The sequence below is a fragment of the Patagioenas fasciata genome, chromosome 3 (genome assembly GCF_037038585.1).
Source record: "Patagioenas fasciata isolate bPatFas1 chromosome 3, bPatFas1.hap1, whole genome shotgun sequence".
Taxonomy (NCBI): domain Eukaryota; kingdom Metazoa; phylum Chordata; class Aves; order Columbiformes; family Columbidae; genus Patagioenas; species Patagioenas fasciata.
The window spans coordinates 14,622,589-14,647,435 of NC_092522.1; the positions used below are offsets into that span (position 1 = coordinate 14,622,589).

The 24,847-nt window shown below is 39.6% G+C and overlaps 1 protein-coding gene across 1 annotated transcript in view; it reads right to left on the bottom strand.

Annotated features, from left to right (window-relative positions):
• The window catches only part of MRPS5 (mitochondrial ribosomal protein S5), a 62,450-nt gene extending 38,140 nt beyond the window's left edge, over positions 1-24,310 (bottom strand). Inside the window, exons 1-4 of the mRNA XM_065833210.2 lie at positions 24,214-24,310; positions 13,891-14,028; positions 1,480-1,605; positions 955-1,188 (exon numbers count right to left, since the gene is read on the bottom strand). Of these exons, the coding sequence (XP_065689282.1) occupies positions 955-1,188; positions 1,480-1,605; positions 13,891-14,028; positions 24,214-24,280 (565 nt within the window). The 5' untranslated portion in view covers positions 24,281-24,310. The remainder of the gene's footprint in view (positions 1-954; positions 1,189-1,479; positions 1,606-13,890; positions 14,029-24,213) is intronic.
• Between the last annotated feature and the right edge of the window lie 537 nt (positions 24,311-24,847).

Below are 24,847 nucleotides of genomic sequence, written 5' to 3' on the forward strand. Positions count from 1 at the left end.
TGACTGTAAGAAGACCAGACAACATAATTGTGATTCCATGCATCTAATTTCCCATTTATGTTGACTTGCTGCAAGATATGTTCCAAGATCTAAGCTTGCACTGGGATAATATATTATTGGAAAAAGAGAACTCTGAAAAGATGAAGCACCTTAACTGTTAGAATGATCGCAACAAGCCTGAAGAAACAGTGGCAGAAAACACCAACTGCCTTTCATAGCTCATCTTACTATACGAGTCTACAGAAAGATGACAATAAACATACAAGCATCTTTAAGCGCTTCACAAAAAAACCTCAGCTGAACATGAGTAACAACTCATTTTCCTACTTAATTAGTTTTAAAAGATCAGACTTCTAAATGTTAAGCAAAGCTAGTATAGAACTTCTAGTGTTCTGAGTAACAGCTTTGTAAAAAAATGTTAAGGTCACCTCTCTGCTCTGTACAGAACTTCCAGTTTCACTATGATATTTAACTAGGCAGTAAATAAAGACATAAATAACTCCTATTAGCCACATTCAAACTATATAATCTTTAACTGTATTTCATTACTTGAACTGGGAAAAAAAAGCCTGATTTATCCCACTGGGTTCTTTAAGGAACTATAAAAAATGGTTAATTTCACACTCAAGACAATTGATGTTGAACACTGAAAAATATTTCTATATTTCAAGACTCCTATAACCATCTACAACCTAATACAGTACTCTGTGATACAGTGTAACACCTATAACATAATACAATGGTCTAGCAGCCATATTAAGCTAAGCAGTGATTTAACAAATTTCACTTGTGTTAACACAAGTTGTTCTTTGATTTAGCTGTCTTGCTTCACATATGGGTACATAAGAAAGAAGTATAAAATCAATTTTCAATCACAGGAAAAGTCTGGATCTCACTTTCTTCGAGTCCCTTATCGGAAAGGTTAAATAATACTAGGATATTCAGTTTTCTTACCTCCATTAGGACCCGGGTCAGGAGGATCCAAAAGGACACCTCCCCAACACTTCCCACTCCATCCTCCCTCTCTCTTAATTTTTATTTTTCTTTTCTTCTCCCATGTATCTCTCTGCTGAACAATTTCCGACTGAATTCTCTCTCGTTCTTCTTTTTTTCGTTGAGTAACTGCCTGGACTTTCCCATTTTGTATCACAGGAGCATTAAGACCAGGCCAGAGGAAACCAGAACGGCCTTAAAAATAACAAAGAAAAAACTATGTTTTACGTGAAATTAGGACTGAAACTCTGCACATTGTAAATGCAATAAAATGGAAGGTTCTCATATATTTCAAGTGCATTTTATGATAAAGAATTTATATCTAAAAACCAAGAATAACATTAAACAATCATATTGAGATTTTATTTAAAGACAAAGATATCTCAAGCAATTCTGACACCACAGAAATTAACAACAATTTGTCAATTTATTAAATCAAGAAACACTATACACGATATGTCGTCAGCCCCTTATGTGTGAATCTACCTTCACCAATCTCCTGGCCTTTATTGAGATTCTTCCTTAGCTTTTTCTTCCTTCTCTTTCCTCTTCCTTTCTTTACTCCCACACCAGTCTCTGCCAAAGCTCCTTTCCAAAGCTCATCAGCTGTCACTGAAATAAAAAAGCTTTCATAAGTAATGTACATCTTATATTGGTAACTGAAGCTGAACAAAACAAACAAATCTTTGAAATGTTAACTCTTGCTTGGTTTTTGCTTGGATTTATACTGTAGTATTACAGCCTTGCTAAGAAAGTGATTTCCTACTACGTGGATACGTAGCTGGTGCAGAGATCTGCCTCTACTCCTGATGATTGCAACCAGACAGTCACCCAGCCAGCGGTGTGGTTTTTAAAAGGATTTCCAAGATCAATCTAAAGGCAAACATTCCTAATCAGTAAACAGTAAGGTATTAATTCACACGTTATTAAAAGAAAATATTCATTAGTAACTCAGTGCAACAATACTTCTAAGTACTTATTCAAGGATGAATATCAATGACAGTCAACTTGAATCACTCCTAAAAATATCCAAGGGTTAGCCTGCTTTAAAAAGCCACAAACCACAAGAAGTTAACAAACTCTGTGAGTCTGCTGCAGTTCCCATGTTCTGACAAAATACAAGGTCCCCCTTCTTGTCTGTATAAATGCAAAGGGATGTAAAGAGGAAGGAATGTAAGAAACTTTAAAGAGCCTTAGGCTTTGGTCAGGTCTCCCCTCTCAGTGACTGTGTACAGTGCATCCACTGTCTTAAGATGTTTCACCCAACATATGAGAGCACGAATTCAGAAGCACATATTATACGCTTTTCCCGACTGAAGGAAATACAGGATATCGTCATAACTTAGACCAAAATGAAACTGATGATGTGAAGAAGACACCATAGACAATACTTCATCCTGTTAGTCCAGACAAGGCTATCACCACAGAATACACAAGTGTCACCATTGTTGTATCTGCAGATTAATGCTATGATGTGTTTCACCCAGGGATAATGTTCCTATGGTAGTTTAAATCTTGTCTTCTCTGATTACAAACTGATTTTGTCTACTTAAAGCAGACAAAAATGTCAGTACACACTTTTAACCAAGGTAATTAAAATAATTAAGCTCAAATCACAACAGTTTCCTAATAGCAATTCATGCCTGTTAGATTAATGCATGCGAGAGATCCTGTCCCACTGACTGGCAAACACATTGGAACTGGGGAAGCTCTGCTGTATCGAGAACAAGGTGTGGGACAGGAGCTATGCAGGATTTCTAAAGCTACTATTAAGTGGCCAGGTTCATTTTTGTATTGGTTTGTATTGGGTATAAGTCTGTATATGGTGTCAACTACGTTTTTATTTGGTCAGCCATCTGTCGTTCAGGCAGCTGGACTAGATGATCATTGCAGGTCTCTACCAACTGGAATAGTCTATTTCATTCTCTTCCAAAGGTATGATGCACATCTTTTCAAAAATCCATTTCAAAGTGGGATGCATTATTGTGATTCTTTTTTGAGAAGTATAATACAATTCTGAACCAAGTAATCAAAGCTCAGTACATTGGAAAGCAAGCATTGACAGAAGGACATACAACATCACAAGTCCAAGTAGCTAGAAAATAATATTCTCTCAAGATGAGCAAGAGCAGAATGGCCTAAAAAGTCACTACATACCCAAATAACATATTGTACAAATAGCAGAACAAGCCAAAATATGTAATACAGATTTCTGCTGTATGAACAAGTAGAAATTATGTACTAGAAACAAGCAGAAATGCCCATGGATTGTAAATAACAGCAACATTTATCACACTTCTTATATGTTGTGAAGCAAGAATTGTATTTGCTCCTGGGTAGGCTTTAGTCCCTGTAAAAAATAAAATTTCTACCTGAAATTACACTCTCTTTTCTAGACATTGAAGCAAACCCCAGTGTCCAAAGGTTCATGGTTTAAAACATTTCCAGCTGATTACAACAGACGGATGAATGTAGATGTGTGCTAAATGCAAAAAAAAAAAAAAAAAAAAATCCCCAAACCTTCAGCTGCACAGTACTCAAAAAACTTCATTGCTGACTCAGCGTGTTGCTTTCAATAAAAGCCAAACTGTGATAGACTGTCTACAAGTAGTGAGTATTACCCTAAGATAGCACAGCATTAAAGTTGAGTATAGAAAACGACTGATGGCAAGTAGGCTAATGTATGATGAAGCTTTTAATGTCAAGCGGACTACAGGACTGTTGCATGAGTTGGAAGGTTGACAATCTACCACGTTAAGCCTCTTAACTTATCCAGAAAACATTGTGTAACTCACTTTTTTTTTTTTTTTTTTTATGATAATCTTGCTAGCCTGGAAACACGGAATTATAATAAAGGTATTTACATTTTTGTATCTTTGCAAGGTTATTTTTAAGCTGGAACAGTTCTCCAAACTACTACAATTTGTGTGGCCTACAAGGAGTCATCACAGCTACCAAAGCGGCTGCAGAGGGGCAGCTACAAACAGTTTAGAGACAAGAACAGGGAGCTCTTGAGTTGATAACACACTCAAAAACCCCAGCACTTTCAGCTGTATTCTAAATATCTGTATGATAAAATCACTTAATCCCAATAGAGGAAAACAGCAAAAGTCACAGAGTAAAGAGATTGTTTTTACCAAAGCAGACCAGTCAATGCCAACAAATTCAGTGAGATGAGGTCAGACTGTCAAGTTTGGCCTCAAACACTGCACAAATTCTGACAAAATTAGAACCAAAGGAAAATGTCACATTTGGTACCAACATGCAGTTCATCTAATCAGTCCATAATAATGTCATCACTGGAAAGCAGCTGAATTTAATGAAACACATAAGAAGCCTGCGGGCTTCAGAGCTGAGAGTTCTTTATAAGATGGCAGATATCACATTGATTGTAAGACAAAGTGACAAGAATGGATTATGGACAGGACAGGCTGCAGTCAAGAAGACTACAATGGTGGGAACATTGCTTATGACAGACAACACAGCAACAAAGAAAATAAAAATCTGACCACAGGAAAGGTTCATCTGACTTGACAGCAAAGCACCAAGATGATTGGAGAGCATATACATAGGCAGAAGAAAAGTCTTATAGAGAAATAAATAAGCCCAAACAGAAATGAGGATCGCTGTACTGCTTTTCACATTTGCAGAAATAATCTGAAATGAAGACAGTACAGCAGGTATGTCTCTCACTGATTTGTGGCCTTTATTTTGCTTTTATAAAATGGAAGGCTGCATGCATTCCTCCAGAGCTAAAATAGACCCATTCATAAGTCATCCCACATTTCTAGTCAGTTACTGAAAAATACACATCTACTAACTGAAAAAAAAAAAAAAAGTGTAATATGAAAGAGTTTATTTTATGGCCTTGAAAAAGATCCACTACTAAATTTTGCTGAAAACATGCTTTATGCAAGCAATGGTTAATACCTGCCAATACTTAAGTTTCTATAGCAACACTCTATTTTACTTCATCTACATAAAAGATGTTTGTAATATTTTGATGAAAAGCATTTGGTTTTGTGTGTTTCTATACTAACCCTGAATTTCAGGAACCAGACAGCCCTATTCCTTACTTCAGAGGAAGATAATATTAAACCACACCTCAGTAACTCTCAAGTATTACAAAAAAGACTTGTTGAAAAAAGTATCACAAAACAGTATCCTAAACCCTAATAAATTGAGATTAAAAGCAGATTTATTTGCCTTCTACAAGATGAGTTTCCAGCTTGCTTATAATATAAAGTACGAAAAAAGACAAGCAGCAGTAAATTGGAAAAATGAAGGGAGTAAAGGAAGAAAGGATCAAATTTGTAAAACACATAAGTAGACTCATTTTTTCCACCTACAAACAATTTTTTCTTAAATTTTTTTGATGACAAATAGTCTTGTGGCAGCATGGTAGCAGAGATCAAAAGATATTAATGACATAATAACCTATACTTCTGTTATTTTTCGTAACAGATCACAACAACATTTTAGTATTCTTTCACCAATTTCATCAAAACCAATTATCGAGGCTCCAAAGCCAAAGAAAACTATGGTCAGATGCTTCCTCCATTTGTAACACAAAAGATAGCAATGACTGAAATGCTGTTCAGAAGTCTTATCAAAACTCTTCAACCTCTGATAAAGCTACATACCCAGTAGCAGTCACCCTTCAGTAGAACTGACTGATGCATAAACCTGCTAGTTCTGGTGAAGCACACCATTAAATGAACCCTCAGTCATACCCCAGGGTGATGTATTACTGTAAAATGTAAAGTGCTGTACTTTGTTTAAGCTGCATGTTGCCGATGATCTCAGAAAATTAACCACTCTAACACTGTCCTTATACATTATGTACATTTCTATTATGGGAAATAATAATAATTTACAATTCAAAAATTTTTAGGAACCAGTGTCTAAATCACATCAATCTACAAAATGTCCCATGAGAAGCCTCTACGTATTAAGTTTGATACTTTGGGTTCCATTTACAACTTCCATGTTAAACAATTTTTTTTCATAATTTCATGGCTACTACACAAACACCAGATGCCTAGAATCTACTACTGAGGAGCAAGACAAATATGCCAATTCAGGAAAAAAGTTACTTAGCTAAATTAGAGAACACAGACAAACACTTTGCACATTGAGTTTGTTTCCACAGTGGCTGTTCAAGCTCTTCACGCTAAAAGTAATGTTTTTTTCTGGCAGGTTGTGGGCAGCATTTCAACTGTGCATATCTTGTAAAAAGTTCTGGAAAAGTAAGGATGGGATTCAGCAGAACTGCTACCTCAGACTTCCAAAAGGCAGACTTTGATCTGTTTAGGAGGCTGGTTGGTAGAGTCCCTTGGGAGGCAGTCCTGAAAGGCAAAGAAATCGAGGAAGACTGGACTCTCTTTAAGAAGGAAATCTTAGAGGTGCAGGAGCAGACTGTCCCTGTGTGCCAAATGACAAGTTGGTGGGGAAGAAGGCCAGCCTGGCTGAATAGAGAGCTGCAGCTGGAACTCAGGAATAAAAGGAGAATGTATAACCTTTGGAAGAAGGGGCAGGCAACTCAGGAATACTACAGAGAATCACAGAATGTTAGGGATTGGAAGGGACCTCGAAAGATCATCTAGTCCAATCCCCCCACCAGAACAGGAACACCCAGATGAGGTTACACAGGAATATGTCCAGGTGGGTTTTGAATATCTCCAGAGAAGGAGACTCCACAACCCCCCTGGGCAGCCTGTTCCAGTGTTCTGTCACCCTCACTGAGAAGAATTTTCTTCTCATATTTAAGTGGAATCTTCTGTGTTCCAGTTTATAATCATTGCCCCTTGCCTTATCATTGGTTGTCACCGAGAAGAGCCTGGCTCCATCCTTGTGACACTCACCCTTTACATGTTTATAAACATAAATGAGGTCACCCTTCAGCCTCCTCCAAGCTAAAGAGCCCCAGCTCCCTCAGCCTTTCCTCATAAGGGAGATGCTCCTCTCTCTTCATCATCTTTGTTGCCCTGCGCTGGACTCTCTCCAGCAGTTCCCTGTCCTTCTTGAACTGAGGGGCCCAGAACTGGACACAATATTCCAGATGTGGTCTCACCAGGGCAGAGTAGAGGGGAAGGAGAACCTCCCTGGACCCACTAACCACCCCCCTTCTAATACACCCCAGGATGCCATTGGCCTTCCCGGCCACAAGGGCACAGTGCTGGCTCATGGTCATCCTGCTGTCCACCAGGACCTCCAGGTCCCTTTCCCCTTCACTGCTCTCTAACAGGTCATTCCCCAACTTATACTGGAACCTGGGGTTGTTCTTGCCCAGATGCAAGACTCTACACTTGCCCTTGTTATATTTCATTAAATTTTTCCCTGCTCAACTCTCCAGTCTGTCCAGGTCTCTCTGGATGGCAGCACAGCCTTCTGGCGTGTCAGCCACTCCTCTCAGCTTGGTGTCATTAGCAAACTTGCTGATAGTACATTCTATTCCCTCATCCAAGTCATTGATGAATATATTGAATAGTAGTGGTCCCAGTACCAACCCTTGAGGCACTCCACTAGATAGAGGCCTCCAACTAGACTGCCCCATTGACCACGACTCTCTGGCTTCTTCCCTTCAGCCAGTTCACAGTCCACCTTACTACCTGATTGTCCAGACCACACTTCCTCAGTTTAGCTGTGAGGATGCCGTGGGAGACTGTGCCAAATGCTTTACTGAAATCAAGATAGACCACATCCACTGCTTTGCCATCACTTATCCACCTGGTTATGTCCTCATAAAAGGCTATGAGGTTGGTTAAGGGTGACTTCCCCTTGGCGAAGCCATGCTGACTGTCCCATGAAGTTATGCAGGGAAACTGCTGTGAAGTTACGCAGGGAAAAAATTAGAAGGGCTAAAGCCCAACTAGTGCTGAGCCTGGCTACTGCTGTAAAAGCGAACAAAAAAAGTTTCTAAAAATACAACAGCAACAAAAGGAGGGCTAAGGAGAATCTTCATCCTCTAGTGGATGTGGGGGGAAACATAGTACTAGAGGATGAGGGAAAGGCGGAGGTACTAAATGCCTTCTTTGCCTCAGTCTTTAATACTAAGACCAGTTGCGCTCTAGGTACCCAGCCCCCTGAGCTGGAACACAGGGTCAGGGAGTGGAATGAAACCCCAATAATGGTGAGTGACCTGCTACACCACTTGGACACCCACAAGTCTATGGGGCCAAACCCAAGGGTGCTGAGGGAGCTGGTGGAGGTGATCACCAAGTCACTTTCAATTATTTAACAGAAGTCCTGGCTAACTGTGGAGGTCCAAGTTGACTGGAAGTTGGCAAATGTGATGGTCATCTACAAGAAGGGCCAGAAGGAGGATCTGGAGAATTACAGGCCTATCATTCTAATCTTAGTGCTGGGGAAGGTCATGGAGCAGATCATCCTGAGAGCCATCATGCAGCAAATACAAGACAACCAACAGATCAGGCCCAGTCAACATGGGTTTATGAAAGGCAGGTCCTGTTTGATCAATCTGATCTTCTATGACAAGGTGATCCACCTAGTAGATGAGGGAAAGGATGTGGGTGTTGTGTACTTAGACTTCAATAAAGCCTTTGACAATGTACCCCAGGGCATTCTCCTGGAGGGACTGGCAGCTCATGGCTTGGACAACTGTACTCTTCGTTGGATAAAGAACTGGCTGGATGGCTGGGCCCAAAGAGCTGTGGTGAACGGAGCCAAATCCAGTTGGTGACCAGTCATGAGTGGTGTTACCCAGGGCTCAGTATTGGGGCCAGTTCTGTTTAATCTCTTTATCAATGATCTCGATGTGGAGATTGCATGCACCCTTATTAAGCTTGCATACAACACCAAGTTGGGTGGGAGTGTTGATCTGCTGGAGGGTAGGAAGGCCATACAGAGGGATATGGACTGGCTGGATTGATGGGTTGAAGCCAACTGCATGGGGTTTAACAAGGTCAAGTACCGGGTCCTGCCCTTGGGTCACAACAGCCCCAGGCAGCACTACAGGCTCGAAAGCTACCTGGTGGAAAAGGATCTGGGGGTGTTGATCGACAGCAGCTGAACATGAGCCAGCAGTGTGCCCAGGTGACCAAAAAGGCCAACAGCACCCTGGCTTGTATCAGGAATAGTGTGGTCAGCAGGACTGAAGAAGTGATTGTGCCACTGTAGTCACTGCTGGTGAGGCCACACCTCGAATACTATGTTCAGTTTTGGGCCTTCATTGCAAGAAAGACACTGAAGTGCTGGAGTGAGTACAGAGAAGGGTAATGAAGCTGGTGAGTGGCCTGGAGCACAAGTCTGATGAGGAGCAGCTGAGGGAACTGGGGCTGTTTAGCCTGGAGAAGAGGAGGCTGAGGGAAGACCTTACTGCTGTCTACAAGTACCTGCAAGGAGGCTGTAGCATGGGGGATGTTGGGCTTTTTTCCCAAGTGGCAATTGATAGGACAAGAGGTAATGGCCTCAAGTTGTGCCAATGGAGGTTTAAACTGGATGTCAGGAAACGTTTCTTCCAGAAAGGGTTGTTGGGCATTGGAACAGGCTGCCCAGGGAAGTGGTTGAGTCACCATCCCTGAAGGTGTTCAAAAGATATGTAGATGGGACATGGTTTAGAGGTGGACTTGGCAGGGTTAGGTTAGTGGTTCGACTTGATCTTGAAGGTCTTTTCAAACCAAAATGCTTCTATGATTCTATGATTCTCAGCCTTAAGCATGTATGTGGTTTATCTTCCATTAGTTTTCCTCTCTGTATAACTATTGCTTCCTAAAGCTTCAATTTTTACTACATAATTAGCCAAAAAACTCAGACTATTTCTCATTATATATGGTTTTACTAGGAAACAAAACAGCATATGGACAGCACAAAATATAAAGAACAAGCTAAGACATAAACATGGAAACAATGCTTAAAATTATTCAAGGAGTTACTTGAGAACAACAACAAAAAATTAAACATGACTCCTAAAGCACACAATCCCCCTTTCCCACTCAAGCTACATTATTAAGTCACTAAATTTGAAGTTATGAAAATATATTGTTGCTTCTACTCCAGTGTCACCTTGTACATTTAAGTGAAACTCAACTCCACATCTTCCATACTGTACAAGGAATGAAATACATTAGAACCACACATTCACAGAAAATTTTACATTATAAGGGACTTCAGGGGGTCCTTGATCTAATCCCACACTCAAAGCAGAGCCAACCTCAAAGATAAATTCAACTTCAAGATTATGTGAGGATGGCCAAAAACTTGATCAGTTATATTTTGAGTATCTCTAGTAATAGAAATTCCACAACCTCTCCAGACCCCTACTCTGGTCAAATGTCAGACTATCCTCACAATGAAAAACGTTTTTCCTACTGTGTAACTTAGCTAACAGATGCTGTTGTAAATGCTTTTGAAGGTTGTTTTGATTATTAAAGCTTTCATCTGCAGCTTCAAAAAAAATAATAAGTATTACGAAGCTGGTCTCAGTGTCATCAGATGGATACAGAAAACAGAGATTTCAGTGAGGTTTGCAAACTAAACCCCATTGGCCTGGTTTGTTTCCTCAAAACAAAATAAAAAAGAGAGGCCAAATGCCTTCATAAAAGTTACACTGCACAGTAACAAATTAAAACCAAATAAAATAGTGCTTCCTATTAAGTAAAATTAACGGTAAGTCATTTAATATTCACATACCTTTTTCTGCCTAAAAACAATTAAACAAATGTTCTTCAACACATATACACACATAGGTATCCCTCTTGCAAAATGGGGGAGAAAAAAAAAAAACTGGACCTCTTTACATCCTTAATCCTGAAATATCAAAACTCTTCATGTTACTATCGACAATTACAAGTGGCAAGTCAGTAACCGTTTATCTGGAGTGTTCATACTTAAAGAAAACTTATTTAAAAATTGAAAAAAAAAAACATTCTGATCCTCAAATTAGGCATGGCAGAAAAAAGGAACAATTTGATCCAAAGAAAACTCACATAGGATTACAAAAATTTAATCTAAAATGTAATTAAAGAGCAGGCTTTCAGGAACTGATGTTTCCAATAAAGAACACAAACACATAGACTTACACTGAGTACAACTGCTTCCAGTAAGCAAAGCCTCTAGAGAGAAAACGTGTTACTTGGAGTATGATTTTATATTGTTGGTCTAAAGTATTCTCCCTTGATTGTTACTATCTAGTTCTATAACCTCCAAAAAATCACCATATTACTTATTCTGTATTCTAACCTAAGAGGATGCACCACCTAGTATCAGAGGAATGAAGTAATTGTTTTCATTTGTTCCCAAGGGTAGCTAATCAAATTAATAATGTGAGTAGGAAAGTGTAATTTTTACATAGTCCCAGTCTCAAAAGTTCTTTATTCTCACATACACTCGTATACACAACGGATGTTGAGAAAATTATGCTTGCTGGTTTGGATGACTGGGTCAAAATATAACTTCTATAGCTGGGAGACGGCCAAATTGTTTCAGTATTGGTGACAGATCTGAGTGCCTTTGCTGTCTTCAGGAACAACAGCCCATATATATCAACCCAATCCTATGACTGTCAAGTTGAAATCGCATATTTTCCTCATCTACAGGTCAGACAGATACATACTCATTCCATTAAACATACAGCATTTTCTATCAATGTTTCTCAACAACTGAAGCTTAAGCATCTGTTCAGAAAGTCTGAACTGGTGGAATTTCTCAGTCTGTATGCCTGCACGTAAGAGCATGTAAACGTGTGACAAGGTAGGGAAAACAGATCTACCCTACCCACCCTCTCAGACAAAAGTTGGACTGAAACAGGCACAAGCAGACAAATACCAGGTCTATTGAGACACACTGAAAAAGAAGGCAAGACTTTTCAGAAGTTACTTTTTTTAACATGATCTGAAAAACCTCAGGCTTGAAGATGGAAGACGTCTCTAAATAAGCATGTGAAACTGTTAAGTAAATGGAAACTGAACTGCTTCCCATAGCAGAGAGGGTAGAAAGGGGAAAGGAGGGAGGAACAGAAGCTAATCTTGGAATAACAAGATCATTTTGAATTACTTCATTACAAATTCACTGAAATATGTCAAGAATAAACCTGTGTATGTTTCTGTCAGAGTTACAGGAGACAGCTGTCTGGGTAAGGACCACAGACTGCCTAAATCGCAATTCCTCCTGTTTAAAGGAATTCCTTCTATTTACACGAGTTAAGCAGTTTCGCTTAGTTAAGCTGAAGGTACAAATGACCCAACTAACAAGAGCATGTTAATATCTTTAAAAGTATGATGGAAGAGAAGTAAGCTTTCACTAATGAGATAGAGAAGTAGAGTCACCTTTCTCAGTCACAAAGGACTGTCATTTGGTTGACATTTCACTTGAAAATTGTTTCACATAAAATTGTCATATTTGCATTTTTAATGTTACCACTTCTTCTAAAGGATATGAGTGATTTATACTGTTAATATTGACTTCATTTGAATTTTGAAGATTTTACATTTTACTTCTGAGAGAGAAACTGGTCTTAGAATAACTGTACTTTGAAATATAAACCTTTCAGTTTTCTGAATCTGATGGCTACTGTTTCTCCTGAATAAATAAGAAAGTACACTTAAGTTCTTCCAAATTGTTACATTGTATTAATTAAACCAATAATTTTAGGTAGTTTGCCTAAATGTAATTTGTTTAACATTTTTTAAGCCAAACAATGGTGATGTCATCATAACAAATATTTTTAATTAAGTCATCTAACAAGACAGCTGGCAAAATTCCTGGTAAAACAGACCACATCTAGACTTTGTGAATATGAACATGAGCATAATTAAGGAAAATCTAACCTACAAATCGTAATCATATTGCAATCACTTGGAGCGCTATGTTTTAAATTTAAGATAAACAAAACAAAAACAGTGCTTAGCTTCTTATATATTCTTACATATTCTTATCTTGTGACTGCTCTGGTGCCTACAAAAAAGTTCTAAATTAATTTTGCCTGCAGTTGCAATCATTAGAAAACCTTTACCATGCAGAGCTACTGGTTCACACTCCAGCCTTTTGCAGATCTTTTGAGACCTTGACCCTCAGTTGTTTGAAATCACTCAATGCTCAAAATTTACTGGATAAGACAAAAAGCACAACTGCTTAAGACCTGTTTCTTTAGCAAATGTAAAGAAAGTTAATACAGTATTCTGTCACTCCAATTTTAAGAATAGGAAGAGACCACCAGTTCTGAAAGCCTAATTTTGCAGAGCACTTACATTCTATGGGTTATAAACAGTGAAAGAATTTTGACTCTCAAACTGCTGCAGTTATCTACTCCAGAGATTACATTCTTACCATTCCTTCTCTTCCCCTATAGGACAGGATAAGGAAGCACAAAGCAGGTGTAACAGCCCCTCAGCTATCTCAGTATCTTTTAGTCTCAACTATGAATTTAAAGAGCCATAACTTCTCAATTATGTTAAGCATGTGTGTAATTCTTTAGAGGAAAACACTGCAGCTGGCCAGACAATTGCCAGGACATTATCAACAATTTTTGTTTAACACACTACTGCATTTTAGTTATTGCATTTTTGAGACAGCACAGCTTGAGCAGTACGACTTTCCTGTGGCTCAAAAATAATTTGGAAAATAAACACACAATTTAATATGGTCAATAAAGGACTAGGAAACAGAGGGGAAGGTGTTTCCTCCTTCTATCCAACCACATGTATTAGATCACTGTGACATAAATCAAACCCATGCTTGCTATTAAAAGATAAACTGACTGTGTGCATGTACTTCTGTCAAGAGTTGTAGCTGCAACTATAATCTTAGAAGATTTGTAACTAGAGCAGATACAAAAAGTTACTATACATAGATTTTCATGACTGTATCACTCCAAAGCAAAATTTTCTTTCCTTCTTCTGTTTACTACAGTTAATAATTTCAATCCAGCTTAAGACTTACATGTATTAAAGAAACTGCTTTGTCTGCGTTGCTCAACTGTCACATTCCAGGGTGCGGAGATGAAACACCGTGTCTGCAAAGCCCATGCCAGGCTAGAATATGAACAGCAACTCCCGTTCACAGGCACAGAAGCAAACCCTGAGAATGAAGACAGAAATGTGTTTATATACAGGACATTTTATTCTTTGAAACAGCATTTTCTGTACCAGAAGAAAAAACAGTAATATTTACTCATACAGCTTAGTTTCCAAAAGGCATCAGACTTGAAGCTTTTGTCTTTAAGTGTAAAGCAAGTTGTAGAAGTGAGAGAAAATATTACAGTAGAAAATATCACAAAGAAAATAAGATTAGAAGCCTCCTAATATATTGCTGACAGACTGAGAATGTACCCTCAAAGGGCAGAAATACTGTCCTCGCAGCAAAATTTGCAGTAATGTTCCTGGACGCAATCAAAAGTGATAAATAAATACAACATTAAATACTATATGTACTATGAAAACCAAATCTGAAATCTTCCCAATAATCCTGTTCAAAATCTTCATTAATGATCTGGGTGGTGGGGCAGAGTGTACCCTCAGCAAATTTGCTGATGATACAAAACTGGGAAGAGTGGTTGATACACCAGAGGGTTGTGCTGCCATCCAGAGGGACCTTGACAGGCTGGAGAAACAGGCTGACAGGAACCTTAAGAAGTTCAACAAGGTGAAATGCAAAGTCCTGCACCTGGGGAGGAACCACCTGCACCAATACATCCTGGGTCTGAATGGCTGGAAAGCAGCTTGGAAGAAAAGGGCCTGCAGAATCCTGGTGGCCACCAAGCTGACCATGAGCCGGCAACGTGCCCTTGCAGCAAAAAAGGTCAACAGCATCCTGGGCTGAGCTAGAAGGACCATTTCCAGTGGGCTGAGGGAGGTGATCCCTCCCCTCAGCACAAGTGACACACACATGGAGCACTGTGCCCACTTCTGGGATCCCCAGTGCAAGAGAGATGTGGACATAATGGAGAATTGGACATTAGGAAAACGTTCCTCACTGAGAGGGTAACTGGTCACTGGAACAGGCTCCCCAGGAAGGGGTCATGGCACCAAGCCTGACAGAGCTCAGGAAGCATCTAGACAACCCTCTCAGTTGTATGATTTAGACTTAAGTAGTCCTGTGAGGAGCAGGGAGTTGGACTTCATGATCCTTATGGGTCCCTTCCAACTTCAGATATTCTATGATTCTATGAGAAAGTCCAGTGAAGGGTCATGATGATGATTAAGGGACTGGAGCATTTCTCATAAGAGAAGAATCTGAGAGACCTGGGACTGCTTAACCTGGAGAAAAGCAGGCTCTGGAGGGATCTTACCTATGTACATAAATATCTGAAGGGAGAGTTTTAAGAAGACTGTGCCAGGTTCTTCTCATTGGTGACCAGTGACAAGACAAGAGGCAATGGATGCAAATTTAGAAACACAAAATTCCACTTGAACATAAGAAAACAGTTTTTTTTACTCTCAGCTGAATGTGGTTGAGGGTAAGCTACTCTGGTTGACCCTGCTCTGAGCAGGGAAGGTGAAGTAGATAATCTCCAGAGGCTTCCAACTTCAACTATTTTGTCATTCTGTGAATTTGTGAACCTGATTTACCCTGACATCCTGAAAGGAGAATGTATCTCCAGAAGTACCTTCCCCATGGCCCTCTGGATTTGATAATGACAAAGCTAGAACAGATTATTTCAATACAGCGTACACAGTGATGCATTTTCTGTCAGGTGGCTCAGCTAATGCTGAAATGCTGCTAGCCAAAGAGCGCGTGTTATAACTGCTAAGGCTCAGGTGCTTACCTACAACAATGAAAGCAAGATATACTTCCATTTATTGACCAGCACAGTGGTGGTTCTTCAAAATTAAGGAATCTATATTTTTCCTGCTTGTATAATCAATCCAAACAGTGTGCATATTCGAACTAAAAAGGGTTATACTGTCTTGAAATCGATTATTCAACATGTCAATCAGAAAATTATAATAAAATTAAAATAAATTTTAAAAGCTGCTTCTCTCTGAATTACATTTAAATTCAATCTTTTCAGCTAGAATTTAAAAGCAGAAAATAAGCATGAATTTTGTCATATTCTGTTACCATCCAGTATCAATAACAATTCGTTTTTCAAGTCAATACACTAGCTCCCTCTAGGAAAATAACAATCTACTCAGTAAATTAAGGTAATGTATCAGGAAATTCTAAAAAACTTCTCTCAAAGTAGTCTTAAAATGTAAATTTAATATAATTTATCTCTATGTAAAGTTCAAGTTGACAATAAAACTCCACTATTAACATTTTGTGAAAAACTATTAATTTTAATGAAATAAAAAGCAGTCTAGAAACAAGAGAACAAGAAATAGAAGATTCTTAAATATCTTCTTAAATTCTCAGAGAATGCAGAACATATCACTGAGCCATAGTATGAGACACACAAACTATGCTATTCACTACTCAAACACTTCCTTTCACTTCAAACTGCTACTGAAGCAGCACTCACTCCTAATAAGCACTCCATAGACAATGCTAATGATAAACCTATAAACACAATTTTTCAGCTGTTCTGTTCATTTTCAGTATTCCGTTCTGTTCATTTTCAATATTCTGTTCTGTTCATTTTCAATAGTCATTTAATGACAAACTGTTAATCTACAAGATTAAATTAGCAGTTCATCTGAGAGTAATTTTCACCCAAATGTAAGTCATTAATCTATTTCTTGAATGGCATCAGAGTAAAGAAGCTACTTTTTAAAAATAATGTAATATATTTACAACTAATTTAAAATTGCACTGTGTGGCAGTATTTATATTTTCCTTGTTTTACCTTTTAATTGCCTGGAAATTGCTTCAAAATAACTTGCAAAATCTAATGCTCTTTTGTTCATGCACTTACAACTTTTGTCATGCCTCCAACATAACTTGAAGTGGCACACTTTTCCCCACTTCACATACTTCTGTTGGCCTATAAATGATGTGTTCACACACACGAGTACATGTACTGATAATTTCCTTGAACAAGCTTCTTTTAATACAAAGACTTAATAACTCCTAGTTCTTAACACCTTTTTGAGAAAAATCAGAAAAAGAAACATGTGGATACTTATGAACAAATGCAGTGGTTCGGACTAGTGGCCTAAGTAGCTCATTGTCTCCAGTAAGGACTATATACAACTGCCTGGGGAAGAGCAAAAAGTGAGCAAATACTTACAATACTGTCCTTCTTTGTATTTTCTCAGTCTCTCGCTACTTTCAGTACAGATGATTTCCTTAGAATCATGTAGGTAGGCATCTTGCATCCACAACACTCCTTGGTAAGGAGGTCCACATATCTACTACTCATCACATAACAACCTAGCCGCTTTTTATTCTATTATTTTCAGCCTGTCTTTTATTAGCTCCATGGCCTAGTTGTCAGATTGGAAGAGAAAGTCAATTCCTATCCACTTCACATGTGACCTAATGGACTTCTGTCATACTTCCTCAGGAAGCATTTTCCAAGCTGAGAAGTCCCATCTTACTCAGCTGTTGCTATAGTATTTCTGGTGAACCTTCTCTCCTTTGTATTCGTCTTCTCCAGTTGTGACTTTGTCTTTTGATATGAAGGGATTCAGAACTTTATCACTTTATCTACACTGTTATTTATTCACCATTTCATTGCCCATGCACTCAGTCTTTGGGAACTCCCATGTCAGTCCTTCTCTTCTAAATAACTTAGTACTATCACCAAAATTAACTACCTTGCTGCTCAACCTCTTCTCCAATGCACTTATGAATATGCTACAGATGTTTATGGAACTCCACTGGTGATCTCCCTCTGATGAAAGAGCTCCAACACTCTTCCTTACCTTTCAGCAGATTATTTTAACACACCAGGACCTCATCTCATATTCCACAACTGCTGAAATTCTTGTAAGTCCGTGGTGACGGACTCTGTTAAAAGCTATTTGGAAATCACATACACAGTGCATTAACTGGATCACCGTTATCCTACCGAGTTTCTCAGAAAAAACAACAAGCACACCCAAGCTCTAAGAGATTTGTAAGGTTGCATTATCCATTACTAAAGGCATGCATAATCTTTTTACAGACATTCGTTCTGTGAGCTGTTTGTAAAAGATTGGTGCCACATTTACCACCTTCCACCCTTCAGGTACCAAAGCAATTTCAAAGGGGAGGTCACACACTCTTACTCTTTTTCAGCCTGGAATTCTCTTAGAATTCTTTTGTGAATAGTTTCTGATCCCGCTAATGATGATGCTGTAGATTTGTCCCATAACCTCTTTCACAGTTATTTTAATTTCAGGACTACCTGCCAACTCTCAGCACCATCACCACCAAGGGGTACCATATGGAATTCTCTTGTTTCTTTTGCCTGTGAATAATGATGCAAATGAATTTAGCTTGCCTGTCTTGCCATGTCTGAGTGCTCCTCTTATATCCTGTTTGCTAAACTGGCTCTACAAATGTTCACTTTCTCTATTGGAGCAACACTTTATTAGCTAAAACAAGATAAATAACCAGTCAACATTTAGAACATCATGAACAACACTAATTGTCTGGGCCAGGCTTAAACATACATTCAAACATTAGAGTGAGAAAGTCATTGCTTTGTTTGATTTGGTGATCTGCACTTCTAGGAGCAGAGGTGTTGGTTTCTTTCACAGTTCTGTAATACAAAAGCATATTCTAAATTCTCTGCCTAAGTAACAATACATTAATTTGGAAAACAGAGCAGTATTAAGATAGTTTACTTCATTATCAAAAATACATGCAATGGAATGTGCTTTTGGTTGTTTTATTCCTACTTTGACTAGCAAAGAAAAAGTTTCACATTCTAAATATTGTCTTCTGAAATTATGATGGAGATTTGAAAAAAATCTTTACAGAGGCAATAAACGTAGGGCAAAATGACAACAGTAAGAAGAATCAAGAGACAGTAGCATCAGATGAATAACTGCTGCAGAAATAAAATCCTGACAGAACAGCTGGAGCACAGAAGAGAGGAAAAAGTCAAATGACAAAAAAAGGAGAAGCCAAATAAACACTGGTATCATAGAAAAAAGAAGACCTTCAACTGATCTCTAAAAGTCTGGTGATCCAAAGTCATTTTTTAAAAGTACTGTAACATCCAACTAGTACAATTCATAGCATGACTTGTTAAAGTCCAGAGTGAGATCATGGCTTCAATGAAAACAGCAACAAATCTATTTTCATCAAGGATTCAATCTTTTAAAAAGTGAGAGCAATTTATACTTTTAAGACTGGCAGAGAGAAAACACCAGTTCTGAACTGGCAATCAAAATTATATGTCTAGGAAAGTTCAGGGGCTGTGCTGACCATATTCTGAACACTGGGAGATGAGACTGCTTTGGTCTCTGAATTGCTGCAGGACAAGAGATAGAGGAAGACATGGCAAAAACACCAGACAAAAAACCAAACCCACATGATTCCCAAAGTCTGAAACGCTGAGTGCTGGTATTTAGTAAAGTACACACACACACTTTGTACACATACTGCTACCAAGGGAATAGGCACTTTGAAAAGGAGAGCGAAGAATAAAAGCATTTATGGAATGTAAACAGTTTGAAATGTCACATCTCAATAAACCAGCATTTTGACATGTAAGTATATACAGTTAATGCATCATATCCTCCATTTCTTATATATCCTCCAAACATATGTGATGGCATTTTTATTTAAAATCTAAAATGTTTCTTGCAATAAGCTCTTCAAAACTGAATCATTTGTAAAAACATGACAGGTCATAAATGCTGGACTGATGTCTTGCACTAGCAAAAGACACATCATCAAAGCAAAAAGACATGCACAAAAGCACAAAGACAAAGCACAAAACACATGCTTAATATATTTAAGTTGTGCTCTGCACTAACAGAAAATTAACCCTTCAGTGATACTTCTCTGCTATAAAGCTTACAATTAAAACCCTGTACTAATTTTTAAGCGTTGTTTTTCACTGGCTGAATACAAAATTTTATACAAGTAAAAATACACATATATACAGCACTAAAAATTCACTTTAAAAAAACATTATAAAACCATTTCATTCTTCTCACAAGATGCAACAGAACAATGCATCTCAGCATAGGTGGAAAAGTAAACCTAATGGGTTAATGGTCTCAATTTTGCAAACTTTAAATTCCTAACAGTTTTGCTTCTACACTCACCCTAGTTCATATACAAGCCTACTACTTTACTGTACACATTTCCTTATAACTTTCCTAACTTTTATTTCAGTTACATACTGGTTTAACATGATACCTGTAGGAGATTTATGCACAGGGTGCAGCACCTGGCACCACACACAATGCCCAAAACTGGCAGGCATTGCCATCTGCTTTCTGTATCGCCTAACTAACATCCTGAAAAACACGCACGCCAAACATCCACGTTTACTTTCCTAGTGAACGCAGTGTTTGGAAAGCTTATTTTTTTTCTTAAAAAACTGGCAACAATTTAATAATCTATACTCCTGTGCTTATTTTTCACAGGAATTAAATACAGAATACTGTTCTTACTCAGTTCTGTTCCTGAGAGGAAGAAACACTGCATGAAGTTGGTTTCAGTAGTGAGAACTGCATTGTAAAAAAAAAAAACTTTTTAAAAGAGCCATCAAGATGCTTATTTTGCGGTTATAATTAGAACTTCGGAAGAACTGCCCAGAATTGTTCCAGACATACACATGGGAGGCTCTAGGCTGAAATAACCACAACATTCTCAAAAGGTTTTTGTACAAGAAAACAGATGTTCTGATTAAATTCCAAATTGCAGTTCCAAAGATATCGAGCTGTATTAACTTAGCCTCTGATGGGCAACTAAATGTTGAGGTTTTTTTGGTCTGTCTTTTCTGTTGAACATTATGCTTTCTGCTTTTTATTCAAATGAAACTGCTAGACACAGAAATAACACATTCAAACAAATAACCACAACAGGGAAGACACTTAAGAAAGGTTACTATTTTTTTTTTCATATCATCTCATAAGTGCTCAAGAAAGGCCCCCATAGTAATGAAATCTTTGCACTGATACATACTGCTTTTTAGAAAACCCTCCAGCTACCTTAGAAAGATTTGGATGTGAAGAATTTAATTTCTCAAACTAAAAACTATGCATTCAAAATCACAGCACACGGAAATGGTGAATATCTATCTGGGCTAAGTGTGGAACACAAAGGTAATCAAATCAGAGAGAGCCACACCTGAAAAGACACGTATTATTTCAATAAATTATTTGGGAGCAGTTGCAGCCTTTTACTTTTCCTGGTCTACTGGCAAGAAAGGTATACATACATATAAGGATATATTGTGTGACTAGACAGTGAAAATGTTTCCCTTCACCAAGGAAACACCACTGGACTACTTTCAAATCTTCCTGAATGCTCAGACTTTAATTGCAGTTTGGTTATATAATAGGTATCACTTCATTATAGACTGTCCTGAGGAAGAAAAGGGACCTGAAATTCATTAACTGCTTAGATTTTATTCTTGTCAGAGAGAGGCAAGGAAATTTGTAGAATACTGGAGAAGCCAAAGGAAGCTAGAGAAATGTATTTTGCCTTTGAAGGTGGGTTAGAAAGAAGGGACATCCTCGGCTGAAAGAAAAAGCATGCCCAGCTTCCAGGTGTTCTAATACCAAGCTTGAATATATTATATTTCTACCATTGTAATCTGGCCTTTCCTCCCATCTCAGCCACCAGCTGTCCCTGGAGAACATAGAGGCATTAATGTAGTTCATTACGACTTCTGCCTAAAACTGAAGTGTATAGAAGATACCTACGCTGCATAAAGGATTCTAGGAGAGGTTCACCAGGATTTATCAGCTGATTGCTTACAATGAACCCTAAGGATGGAAGTCTCTTCGGAGGAAAAGGGAAAGCAAAAGGAGACAGTAAGATGTGTCCCAAGGCAGTCTCCAGTGCCGCAGATGATTTTCCCCCATAAGAATTTCCCATAGTATGTATATATTTTTCATCAGGACTCTTTTAGACTCCTCACTGGATACATGCAGGCTGGTTGGCTGTTAAGCACCATGAAGGTATTTCATAGCATCCCCTAATGAATACAACACCTACAACCCAGTGGAAACCAAAGGGAAGAAGAGAAGTTTTACTTGCTACTGCCAGTTGCTACCCAGGAGAACCCACCAAACACTATTGCGATTTGCAGCTGCAAGATCATACAGACCACAGCATTTCAGAACAAGGGGAAAATACCACCCCAAAGGCTCTGCAACAGTGCCAGGACAGCTTGGGTGAAAGGGGACATTGTCGATGAAAGGCAGACACCAAAGCTGGACAGGGAGGGCACTTAGCAAAACAAAAGGCTAAGGTACCCACGGCACTGCAATAACTACACCTATATCACCTTAAGTTTGTGTCAAAACCTCAGTAGTATTCACTGCTTAAAAACACTGTATAATGAAAAGACTTACATTTTCTCTAATGAGGAGCATGCAGGTAAAAAAAAAAAAAAAAAAATATATATATATATATATTATCTATGTATTCAGAAAATACCACCCAGCAGAAGTTTTCAGTTATACTGTATTATTTCTCATATATAAAAAGACAACTTTCCCAGTTTTCTAACCACAAGTTTTGAAGGACAGATCCGAAGTCAACTCTGATACTTAGTGGAAAAATATAAATGTTCTCCTTTCCTCTTTAGTATATTTTAACCTCTACTGGGAAAAAGAATATGTTTGAATTTTGAAAAATGACCACAGAGGATTAAAATCCATGAAGAAACGGCTACTGAGGAATTAAAGAATTCTAGAAAACAAATCTAGATTTCTATCAATTAAAAACGTCCAGGAAGGCAAAAGAGAAGAAAGGTAGAAAGAATGGGCAAAAACCCAATATTTGAATTAAAAAGCAAACCACTTCTCTCCATTATCTCAAGGCATATATTACTGCTCAGGTTACTCCGATGGGTTAATAATGACTGATACAAGATGACTAATGAAAAGAACTGCATACCTAAAGCCCATTTATGATATGAAGTACATCTTTAACGCATGTGAAGAAAGAAATATGGAAACTCCTAAGTACAAAAAACAGCAACCTTACCTACTGATGACAATGTGTGAAGCTAGTTATTTGACAAGGTATTTATCACATTTCCTGTCCTGGAGAAAAACAACACGTGCAAAGGCAACTAGGTTCACAATGCCTAGCAACATACAGCCTTTAAAATAAACATTTGCTTAGAAAACCCCATTAGCATTGTTTAGATGTAAACCAGAATTCATATCTAGCTCATGCAGGACCCAGAGTGATTGAAGAGATAAGAGAATGTATGCAACTGTGGTGTGTTCTGACCTGTGCACATACAGAGCAGCACCTGCTTATCTATGTGTTGTTTTTGAGTTATTCACTAGCCATTTTTGAGGGTGACAGAGCACTGGAACAGGCTGCCCAGGGAGGTTGTGGAGTCTCCTCGCCTGGACGCGTTCCTGTGTAACCTAATCTAGGTGTTCCTGCTCTGGCAGAGGGATTGTACTAGATGATCTTTTGAGGTCCCTTCCAATCTCTAACATTCTGTGATTTAATATTGTGCCCCAGTAACTATCATTAAGTCTCACAGATTGGCCTGAGTCCAACAAACAGCAAAACTCTCTTCTCACACTGGAATTAATACAATGGAGGGGAAAATCAGGGTAAGGGCTTATAAAATACAAATACGTATATGTATAGACGCCCACATATGACAAGGATCAGTTGACTCTGAAGCACAGACACACGCTGTGCTGTAACCCCTGAGCGGGCAGAATCACAGAATGTTAGGGATTGGAAGGGACCTCAAAAGATCATCTAGTCCAATCCCCCTGCCGGAGCAGGAGAGGAGACTCCACAACCCCCCTGGGCAGCCTGTTCCAGGCTCTGTCACCCTCACCGTGAAAGAGTTTCTTCTCATATTTAAGGGGAAGCTCCTGTGTTCCAGTTTGTAGCCGTTGCCCCATGTCTTATCGTTGGTTGACATTGAGAAGACCCAGGCTCTATGCTCCTTGCTCCTGACACTCACCCTTTACATATTTATAAATATTAATGAGGTCGCCCCTCAGTCTCCTCTTCTCAGGTCATGCCCCAGATCTATAGCAACAGAGCAAACCCACCTTCCACGTCCGCACACACCCACATCCCCAGCCACCCCCGGCTGCGGGGAACCGCTCGGGCCCTGCCTCAGGTGGCGACTGCCTGGGCCGAGCCGTTGCCACGGGAGACGGGCCCGCGAGCGGTTACCGCCCCCCGAGGCTGCACCACAGGTACCACGCGCTCCCCCGTCACCTCGCCACGCCACTCGGAAGGCACCGTAGGTGCACGCGCGGCCGATCGCCACCACCGCTGCCGCCATTCTCGCCCCTTCCCCCGCTCTCAGCCACCGTGCTTAGCTGCCCCGCACATTGCCTGATGAGAAAGCGGAGGCAGCGAGAGACTGGCTGGGGGGGAAAGTAGGTCAGAACGGTGAAAACCAACGTGTGACACTCAGCTGAAGACTTACGGGAACGTTTCCACAGCTCCGACCCCTTCCCGACAGCAGGTACACTGTTAACGGTCCAACAGGCAAGCCGCCGAACAGCTCCGCATCAGAGGCCCGCGGCAGGACCCCAGCGGTCGCTGAGGCGCTGCCCGCCGTTGGCGTGGGACGGCTCCTCCTCCAGGGCGGGGTAGGGACAGGCGGCGGTGGCGCGCAGCTCTGGTGTGGCAGGGGGCGGGCTTTGGGCGCCACCGTCCGTCAGTTGCCGTCCTTCTGCCGTTCGGCGCGACCCAGGCGGCACACGCGGCCTGCGGGAGCTGAAGCAAACAGCGGCCCGCTGGTACCGCGGCGTTTCAAGCCCTCGCAACCGCCGGTGCCGGCAGCCGAGGGGGTGGGTTATGGGTGCAGCCGGGGGCTCACCGGTGCTGCGCGGTGGCTGATGCC